Raw genomic sequence first — 10,852 nt, forward strand, 5'->3', positions numbered from 1 at the left:
ATACATTTGCTATGTTCACCAAATCAGCAACAAGAGATTCACAGGTTCACGGGTTTTTCGTGTCATTATCATTCTTTTAAACGGATGAAACTAGCATGTACATATGAAATGGTGACTGAATTCGAAACTCCCATGAATTCTTTCAGTATCTGAAGTTTGCTGTATATTTTATGAGTAATAAATGTTATTTAATGATGAACTCTGGGTTATCGGTGTGGGTTATGTATTTTATTTTATTTTGCATTGCGTCCACAACATTAAATTTTTAAGGGCAATAGTAGCCTACATTTGTGTACAACTCGCAGGATTTCCATGCGTGAGCTTTCAACCGCTCAGGGCGTTGCATCAGCACGAGATTGGAAGTGCGTCAAATCTGTACAGCATTGTTACGTCATCACTGATAAACGTTGAAACTGATGAGAAACCGCGGGAGCAGTTCAGTCTGATTCTCGCTAGTCCTGGAGGAGCGTTCATTTTGGCAAGGAAATGTGCTGATTTTGCAAGGACGTGAGAAGAAAGAGTTCAAGGTAGGCATGTTATTTAAGCAATAAGGCCCAAGCGGTTGTGGTATATGGTCAATATACCACGGCTAAGGGCTGTTCTTACAACCCGAAGTGCTAGGACACAGCCCTTAGCCATGGTATATTTATTTTATTTATTTCACCTTTATTTAACCAGGTAGGCTAGTTGAGAACAAGTTCTCATTTGCAACTGCGACCTGGCCAAGATAAAGCATAGCAGTGTGAACAGACAACACAGAGTTACACATGGAGTAAACAATTAACAAGTCAATAACACAGTAGGAAAAAAAGTCTATATACATTGTGTGCAAAAGGCATGAGGAGGTAGGCGAATAATTACAATTTTGCAGATTAACACTGAAGTGATAAATAAATGATCAGATGGTCATGTACAGGTTGTAGAGATATTGGTGTGCAAAAGAGCAGAAAAGTAAATAAATATAAACAGTATGGGGATGAGGTAGGTAAAATTGGGTGGGCTATTTACCGATAGACTATGTACAGCTGCAGCGATGGGTTAGCTGCTCAGATAGCAGATGTTTGAAGTTGGTGAGGGAGATAAAAGTCTCCAACTTCAGCGATGTTTGCAATTCGTTCCAGTCACAGGCAGCAGAGAACTGGAACGAAAGGCGGCAAAATGAGGTGTTGGCTTTAGGGATGATCAGTGAGATACACCTGCTGGAGCGCGTGCTACGGGTGGGTGTTGCCATCGTGACCAGTGAACTGAGATAAGGCGGAGCTTTACCTAGCATGGACTTGTAGATGACCTGGAGTCAGTGGGTCTGGCGACGTATATTGGCCATATATCACGAATCCCCGAGGTGCCTTATTGCTATTATAAACTGGTTACCAACATAATTAGAGCAGTAAAAAATACATGTTTTGTCATACCCATGGTATACAGTCTGATATACCACGGCTTTCAGCCAATCAGCATTCAGGTCTCAATCCACCCAGTTTATAATTATTTTGAAATACCCATTTATATTAATTACTGTGGATTAAATATTGTTAAATAAATGAAATGATGTGCTATTCATTCTGTAATATCAAACTACAAATTCTATGGCCGGGGAGTCATGAGAGTTGGCTAAAGGTACAGTAGAATCTGTTGGGGGGTCTAGGGTCAAAGGCTATGACACCACCTTCACATTTACGTCCTAAATGGCACCCTATTCCCTATGTAGGCTAGTGCACTACTTTTAACTAAGATCCATACACTGGTTGGCTGGTCATGAAAAACATGCGCTCGCTCATCAATGGCCGGAATGCGTGTATCTTGTTATGACTCTAAACCTCAGCTAGCAAGTGCTCATTATGCAAATGTATTTGTTTGCCGGTAACATTTAGAGACTAAATATAGTTTACATGTTGTCAACGTTCTAAGCGAACCCTGTCTATTTACTTTGTCTATTTTACCCAGTTACATGCCAGTTTTGTTGCTAAACAACCAACCCGTCTTTTTAGGTGTCGTAATACCCATAAAACCTTGCGGTCAAACAGGGAGGGAAATGGTTCCAATCGTTTTTCCACCATTCATTTTTCCCATAGGCGATTTCAGAAACACATAAAATAAGGGCTGTGTTTCATGTAGGCTTACCCTGGTGTGCCATTTTTAGAACCATGTAAATCTGTCACGGACAAGGTGACTTTTAGCAATACATTTGGCTCTATTTACTCTCAGATTCGAAAATAGTAATTAGCATCAAAGTAGACATGCAAAACTACAAATCCCTGCAAGCTCCTAAACGTCATTTCTAGCTGACACCTTTGCTAACAGGTTTTGTGTCAATTTAAAACTTTCACTAAACAGTTCACAGAATTGGCCATTTAAAGAAATGTAGCCAATTTATTAATTACTACATTTAGCTAACATTAGATAGTTAATCAAGAGATTCTTACTTTTGCCTCGATCAGCATGATCATCGTGGCATTTGTAGTTCTTTATGATAGCCACATTAGCAGATAATTAGCATTTCATTTTTGGGGGGTAAATACAGGCAAATATATTGATAAAAGTCACCTTGTCCTAGAGAGATTTACAGTTATCAAAATGTCACACCAGGGTAAGCCTACCTGAAACACAGCCCTTATTTTAAGTGTTTCTAAAATCCACTATGGGAAAAGTGTATGGTGTAAAAACGATTGGAACCATTTCCCTGTTTGACTACTATGTTTTATGGGGATTATGACTCATTCCTGTGGCACTCTATAGGGCTCCGGCCAAAAGAAGTGCATTATATTGGAAATAGGGTGCTATTTCGGACACAAGCATAGATATGATGCATTATGATGTGACCATAGAAATAGAATCACTAGAAAGGATAGAGCCTCTGATCACGGCAATTTGACTGGTAAACTGAACTGTACACCTGACATGATGTTCTGGGGATTTTATAGTGACCTTAGAGAGATTCCTTTTTCTGTATCTAGATCTGATAAAGATCACAGAGAGGTTGAGAGACAGACCAAGTTGGAAGAGGCTGTTCTAGAGACAGATATCCCAACTCTGTCACTAGAGGCTGAAGGAGAGATTGAGATGCAGGAAGCTGATCTGAAGACAGATGGCACATCTCAGTCACAGGAGGTTGAAGGAGAGAGTGAGTTGGACGAGGCCATTGTCATCCCATCTCAGTCACAGGAGGTTGAAGGAGAGAGTGAGTTGGACGAGGCCATTGTCATCCCATCTCAGTCACAGGAGGTTGAAGGAGAGAGTGAGTTGGACGAGGCCATTGTCATCCCATCTCAGTCACAGGAGGTATGATGTTTTGTGTTTTAATGACGCATTGAAGATTAAAATGACAAATGAATTGTCCAAGCTTGAGCTAGTAAAGGTCTTCTAATCTAGGAGGCCAAAGGAGAGAGTGAGTTGAATCAGGTTGATCTGAAGACATCCACATCAACTCTGACACTGGAGGTCGAAGGAGAGAGTGTCATGCAGGAGAGTGATGATGTAGAAACAGCCGGGCCATCTCAATGCCAGGAGACTGAACGAGTGGCAAAGGTAAATGCTTCCAGATAACAGTGTGTGTGTGTGTGTGTGTACATGTCTGTTTGCGCACGCAGACAGTAGTTCGTAAACAGACATTACGTTAACACTGCATGGCGAATTTGATTGAATTCCAGCCTAAGTCTGCTTTCTGTCGTCCCCATCAGGCTAAAGTGGTGACCTTCACTACCATGACCCGCAAGGCTGCAGCCTCCCAGACCAGCCTCACTCTCAGCAGGGGAAAGAGAAGCTACCCAGACCTACACACCTTTGTGCAGGACATGAAGGATGGGTTAGTTGCTCTTTGGTTCCCTGTGCATCCCCTAGATATGTTCCCTATTAGAGCCTTGGTCAACAATAGTTCCGTATTTAAGGAATAGGGGCCATTTGGGACGTACCCATAGGGACAATCTCAATTGCATTCTCCTCGAGTTCTCTCTTCTCGCCTCCTTCTCAAAACCCATTGGATGAGAAAGCCCTCCCTTTTGACCATCTCGTCCTATGGGTTTTGAGAAGGAGGTGAGGTGTCTCGGGCAAATACAAGGGACTCAACTGACCAATCAGGGATGTTTGGATGTGGCCTAGTTCCGTAGAGGTCCATCCATAACGTAATCTAAGAGAATAGAGGTAATGTCATGTAGATTATTTGTGTACCTTTTTTTAATTTACTTTTCAGCCATTGGAATCTGCTGAGTGAGAATATGCATGCCGGGGTGAGTTATAGTCACTTCTAAAGTAGTTCATGTTGGTAAGATGGACCAAACATTCCAAACTCCTATTGGTGGAAATCGTGCAGGACCTTTAATTCAGAGGTTCCCAAACTTTTTCACTCAGGCCCCCCCTTTCCAGCATTGTGGAACATCCTGAACCACTGCTTTAATTGACTAGCTTGAGTAAACACATGGTGCTGCAGTGCAGCTCCATTAACAAACTAACTCTGTATGGTCTTTTAACATTTCAGATGAGCAGAGATGAGTTTAGTGCTAGGTGCATGGATATTACAAATTGGGTGATGGAGTCTACATCCACGGTGGTCGTTCCCGCCCTTGACCTCACCATGCAGATCAGGCTCTCTGATTCGTCAAGCTCTTCTGGATCAGGAAGTAATGAGGCTAGAGAAGTGACCTCTCTTGGCCGCAGCGTCAGATTCAGCTTTCGTGGTGGACCCAGTAGACGCATCAGTTCAAGAACTACTTGCAGCACACAAACTCCCACGCCTTTCCCCTCCTCTCACAGGTACCTACCCCTATCCCCTCCTCTCACAGGTACCTACCCCTATCCCCTCCTCTCACAGGTACTTACCCCTATCCCTTCCTCTCACAGGTACTTACCCCTATCCCCTCCTCTCACAGGTACTTACCCCTATCCCCTCCTCTCACAGGTACTTACCCCTATCCCCTCCTCTCACAGGTACTTACCCCTATCCCCTCCTCTCACAGGTACTTATCCCTATCCCCTCCTCTCACAGGTACTTACCCCTATCCCCTCCTCTCACAGGTACTTATCCCTATCCCCTGCTCTCATAGGTACCTACCCCTATCCCCTCCTCTCACAGGTACTCACCCCTATCCCCTCCTCTCACAGGTACTCACCCCTATCCCCTCCTCTCATAGGTACTTACCCCTTTCCCCTCCTCTTCTTGTAGGTCTTTCTAAAAACATTATTCCCATGTCCCTTGTTATAAGTACAAATATCCATTCCAGATCCGCCTAGAGAGAAATACTACTTAGGTACTTCCAAATTCTTGGATCATATGTTGTATTTTGTTATCATGTACTATTCATTTCTGTTGTGCATTCTGCAGGTCCATGACCTCTTTGCTGAGTGATGACGAAGAGCGATATGTCTCCTCACCTGAGGGTGGTGATAGAGAGATGAGACACAGACCCCACTCGGCACCACTGAGTTCTGTGTTTGGAATCTCTGAGGATTCTGTCTTCAACATGGTCCAGAGAGGCCAGTCGCAGAGTGACATCGTACTGTCATCCAGTTGGAGTAGACGGGAGAAATACAGACCTGTCAAAATACCAACGGACACCAGGTTTATGATGGGTATTGTAGAGTTGGTTATGAACCTTCTCAACTCCAGATTGGCTGAGCTAATGCGAAGTTTCAGTCAGGGAACTCTAGGTCCGCTGTCTGGTAGTATCTCAGCAAGTCAGCAGTTTGCCCAAGAAATGCTAAGCATGGTGTCTGCTAAGATGTATTCCCATGCCATAGAGCATATTGCTCACGGCTACAAGTCTCCCCTTGAGTTAGAGAGGGAGCTTGAGGCCATATTGGGTCCTCTGGCTGGACAGGTTATAGTCATCATCATAGATAGCATCTTTAAGGCTAAAGCCAACGGAGGAAACAAGGGACGAGCGACCAGCCCCTTGACCTATTTTCTCACTGCCATTTCGGCAGAAATACAAAGCCTAGTTGTTCAGAGATCGGCTAGCAGACCGTCCACCAGACTGTCCAACAACAACCCACTGCTGAACATTTCCAAGTCAAAGGTCTTAAGATCAGTTCTGCTCAAAATGGCAGAACTCTTTGGCCAAGGTCCAAGTGAAACCTGTCTAGTTCCAGTAATCCAGAGTCAGTCCGACAACTCTGTTTGCGACTGGACTCTGAATGCAGGCACCGTTCATCCAAGTCAATTTCTGTCCCACAACAGAATGTCAGAAGTGTCATCCGATGTTGTGGATCTTGTACTTGAGGTTTTTGGGATAACAGGATTTTTGGATAGCAGGAGCTCGTCAAGGCCACAGAGTGCCTGCTCCTACAACTCAGCTAGTGGAGCAATAGATATGAGAGCTCTTGCTGGGGACTTGGTCAGACAGGTGTCTGTCAAACTCAGACCCTTTGTCTCTGAGAGTCAACTCTCCACCATGTCCATGACAGATCTGTCATCTATTTCTGACTCCACCTTGAAGCAGTTGTGTTGTAGCTCTGCTGTTGCTGCAGCAACGGTCTGTCAAGCAATCAAAATGGAGCTCGAGAACCAGAGACCAACCGACCTGTCAGCCAGAGACCTACTATCGTCTCTGGTAGAGAGCATTGAGGACATGGATATTTCTGACATCCTCCAGGGCCCGTCGGCCATTTTGGAGGAGGCTGCTATGATTAAGCACCCAGAGATCTCCACCTCGACAATATACAGGTCTCTGCTTCTCGACTCATCTCTCGCCTCCTCTAACATGGTCACTGAGAGCATTATCTTCAACAGCCCACCCCCATCAGAGGAGAATGTGAGTATTCAGAATGTGCTCCCTGTTGATAAAGTTGACATCCTCCATGGTCAACCAGTGGAGGGATATATCGTCAAAGCTGAGCAATGCATCACTCAGGTCATTCAGGATGCAGCTGTGACATATACTAGCGTGCTGGATAAAACCGACACTTGTGGGAAACTGTCGGAAGTTCTGTCTGTCTGCGTTTCCGCTGAGAATATTGAGGATGCATCCTCTGATCTATTTGGTGGAATTATTTCCGACCTGCATGAGGTATCTGAGGTCAATAAGACCTCCATGCGTACGAAATCAGGTCGCAAAATGTTCTGGATGGAAGTGAGTTCAGGTTCCCAGAAGATTTATACCAAAACCCTGGACAAACTGAGGAAGCTTTTCACCTCTCACCTTCTCACTGAGGGAAAAAATACTCCTGTGCAAATTGAGTTCTATGACACTGGACTACTTGTAACTGAGACCACTGTGGAGGTATCTCCTGTACAGAAGACAGACAGTAATACCTCTTCAATGTCCTCAGCCCACCAGCTCACCCTCGACACCTGCACTAAAGGGGTCATCAAACAGGTGATCTCGGTGCTGAGGGTGGAGACTTCAAAGGAAGTCAAATGCGAGAGCATGTCAAATGCATCCTTCGACTTCAACCAGAAGTTGGACTCTATAATTTCGAAATTGGAGAGCCTCACCATTTCGAGTGACGTGACGTCAGCCAAGATTGCCAGGCTCACGCGATCTCGTAGTGCAGCCAGCAGATCCTCTAACATTTCCATCCAGAGCTTTCACAGTGCTGAGTTCCAAGCTACGGCCAAACTGATTGTGCGTGAGGCCATTCTCAGAGCTGCTAGCGAAGCCAACTGTTCTTTGCCACAGAGCATGACTAGCAGCACCTTCTCACACCATGTGGTTTCTACAACTGAAGATATAGTGAATATGATCATGCAAGACCTTGAAAGTCTATCCCAGTACACAGTGGAGGACGCAGACTCCTTCCCACTAGGAGAGAAAAAGCTGCAGTCCCAGCTCAATCCCAGAGTTGTCTTTGACACCTTATTGGATGCTGCTCAAACCATGTACCACAGAGTAAAGGATAGACTGAATCTTTTTGTCTTTTCCACCCGTGTCAGTCACCACAGCCAAAGATGTGCTGGACTCCACCCCTGTGGAGACACTCAGATGCTCAAAGTCCCCTGACACTGCTCTTGTTAAGGACAGGAGCCGCACTCCGTCTGTGAGAAGTGAGAAGCCATTTTCAAAAGTCAGTTTGACTAAAAGGTCTAAAGCCCTTGTGTCTTCGAGTGGCTCCTCCACAGACCACCATGTAATTGACACATGCAGTGAGGATGTCACTCTGCCTACCAGGAGTATGTCAGTTGTGAGCGACACCAGTTTGAAGAGAACCTCTCCTCTCCATGGTAGTGGATTGAGTGCAAGTTGTGAACCTCTTGTGGCTCTACAAGACGGAACAGTGGCAGTCAGCCAAGAAGGCTTTAGCAAAACTGCAAAGGAGACGCTCAGCTTGATCCTAAATGTGATCAAGTGCAGATTGGCCAACTCTGAGAGTTCATCTGTTGGGCAGAATGCAAGGGAGGAGCGTCTGATAACCACTAACATGTTAGACTCTCTACTGGAGAGCCTTGACCTGTTGCCTGACATGAGTGCTGCCAATGAGATCACAAGGACAGAATGCCATACCTCTAACGCAATGGACAAGACAGGTTCACAGTCAGCGCTTGTGAGTCAACAAGAAATAAACATATCTGACACCAGTCTCATAGTGAAAACTATAATGGACACATTGAAGACAGACGACCCAGAGATGACTTCAGCAGAAGAACATCTGGATAGGCTCCTGTCAATTGAAGCCCTTCAAGATGCGTCTGGCAACCTGATCGCAAAGGTCCATGGTCTCATTCAGGAGACAACCATAAGCCGCCAGCTTCAATCCACGACTGGCCACAGAAGCCTCTCTCAACCAGCGCTGCCAAAGCCAGCACTGAGGAAGCTGTCAAAGGACGATGCGTCAGAGCTCGTTTACAGCTTTGCCCAGACTTCTGTTAGCAGACTCCTGGGGCAGTGTTTGGTTAGGCCTATGCCACCCACCGCTGACAGGGTTTTGGATCAGGTCATCAAGTTGATGACAGACATGGTGATGGACAGCCTGACTGATCTGTCCAAGTCTGCAATGGAGGATGGTAAGTGAAAGTACCTCTTCATCTGCATAGGACTTCATTGTAACATGATGCTCACTACATTGCGTTTTATGATGTGAACTTTGCTGTTTGCGTCCAAAATGGCACCTTCTTCCATATTTAGTGCACTACTTTTGACCAGAGCCAGACCCTATGGGCCCAGTTCAAAAGTTGTGCACTATAAAGGGAAGAGAAGGCCTTTTGGGACACAGTGACTGATTTCCATTGTTGCGTCCTCTTCTCCCAGTTATTGTACCCAGGTCGGTCACACCAGCTTGCTCTTCTTACTCAGACACCAGCAATGCCGCAAGTGACATCACTCATGGTATTGTGGCTGACCTTAATGCTACTGAGGAATTCCCTGCCAGGGGCCTTAGCCCGGCTGATGTAAAGGCTGACGGCATGGCCCGCCTTCCCTCTGCCAGGGGGGAAGAGACTAAGAAGAACAGGAAGTGGCATTTCCTACACAAAATTGTCAAGATTCCAAAGATCAGGATTAAGGTAGAGGGCTCAGTGTCTTTAGATTACCTCTGTAAGGCAGGGCTGAAATGTACCCTACAGATTCACTAAACCCCTATTGTCTCTGCATTAGAACAATGCTGTTGTCATTGTCTTTAGGAGGTTGAGTGAGGCCGCTGTAATACAATCCTAATACACATGGGAGAGAGAGTCAATACATGTGTTCCAAATTGCACCCTATTCCCTATATAGTGCACTACTTTTGACCAGAGCTCGATGGGCCCTTGTCAAAAGTAATGCCTTAAGTAGCCAATAGGGTGCCTTTTGGGATCCATACCATATATTTTACACAGGCTCAGTTGTCCTGATGTGTTTTGTCAACAGCTGTTCAAGACAAAGGGGGAACCAAAGAGCCACCCTGAACAGGATTCTCTGCCTACCAAACGTCTCAGAGAGACTCGTATTTCACAGGGTAAGTGATAAGCATCGATAATGTCATATTGATGTATCACCCTATGGCCAGCTTGTTAAAACGGTGACTACAGATACAGGCAGACAGACAGATACACACATTCATTTTCTGATTATGAAATATTATTTTCACAGATGCTGAGTGTGAGGTTCCATCCACTTCCCCACCCAAAGAGGACCTGACAACCACACTGGCCCCTGCTCCCCAGGAGTCCCAGTCCCGTAAACGCCCTCTCATAGTCAGGGTGTTACGAGCTATCTCCAGAGCCGTCTCCAAACCATTCAGAGAAGCTTTTGGGAAGAAGAATTAGCCAAATGCCAGATTTTATTACTATTTTAATCAGAGCCTTTATTTAATAAAACATTACTGCATTGATTTCTGTCTATAGTCGTCTTACTGTTTGTGCAAGATAATGGTACTTCAAACCACATCGTCAAACGTAGTTATAGTGAAGCACTGTTTATGATTATTGATTGTGGAAATCACATTTTAATACAGAAAAGATGTCGTTACATAAAGACAGACATATAGGAGAAAACTCTGTCGACTATTCACATGATCAAGACACAACTAAAGCCATGAATGGATCATATTATTATACCTTTATTTCAACAAGGAACACAGACTGAGACCAAGGTTTCTTTTACAGCTGGGCCCTGCGTAGACATGTTACACATTCAGTTTAGCTACAATGATTAAGAAACTACACAAGACAAACAAGACCATCACAGATAACACAAAAATACAGCAGCAGATTATTACGTTTGCACACAGGTTATTCCCCTAACAACACAATAACTTGCATTACCCGAAAGTTACAAGCAATACAGAAATAAAAATCCTCCAATAATTATTTAAAATGGGCAACAGGGGGACAAGAGTCTCAAATTTAAGTTTAGTCTGCAGGCTTTTCCATTGGCAAGGAGCGTAACAGGAAAAGGCAGCCATACCCAACTCTGTGGAAATCGCATGGACCTCAAGTGTAATCCATG

At 44.7% G+C, this 10,852-nt stretch overlaps 2 protein-coding genes across 3 annotated transcripts; both read left to right on the top strand.

Moving 5' to 3' along the window:
• Positions 1-436: 436 nt before the first annotated feature.
• On the top strand, positions 437-5,223 carry LOC139404912 (uncharacterized). Its single transcript, XM_071147452.1, has 7 exons — positions 437-527; positions 2,955-3,279; positions 3,370-3,525; positions 3,678-3,802; positions 4,747-4,804; positions 5,066-5,094; positions 5,214-5,223. The coding sequence occupies exons 2-7, from the start codon at positions 3,061-3,063 to the stop codon at positions 5,221-5,223; spliced, it is 597 nt and encodes a 198-aa protein (XP_071003553.1). The 5' UTR covers positions 437-527; positions 2,955-3,060.
• On the top strand, positions 5,082-10,234 carry LOC139404924 (uncharacterized). Of its 2 annotated transcripts, none has more exons than XM_071147463.1 (4): positions 5,082-5,562; positions 9,177-9,430; positions 9,773-9,860; positions 9,995-10,234. In XM_071147463.1, exons 1-4 carry the CDS (start codon positions 5,319-5,321, stop codon positions 10,168-10,170), a joined length of 762 nt encoding a protein of 253 aa, XP_071003564.1. In that variant the 5' UTR covers positions 5,082-5,318; the 3' UTR covers positions 10,171-10,234. The 2 variants fall into 2 exon arrangements, with proteins under 2 accessions (XP_071003564.1, XP_071003565.1); XM_071147464.1 differs by lacking the exon at positions 5,082-5,562 and adding an exon at positions 8,678-8,932.
• The last annotated feature ends 618 nt before the right edge of the window (positions 10,235-10,852 follow it).

Source organism: Oncorhynchus clarkii, unplaced genomic scaffold (assembly GCF_045791955.1).
Source record: "Oncorhynchus clarkii lewisi isolate Uvic-CL-2024 unplaced genomic scaffold, UVic_Ocla_1.0 unplaced_contig_2926_pilon_pilon, whole genome shotgun sequence".
In the NCBI taxonomy this organism is placed as follows: Eukaryota; Metazoa; Chordata; class Actinopteri; order Salmoniformes; family Salmonidae; genus Oncorhynchus; species Oncorhynchus clarkii.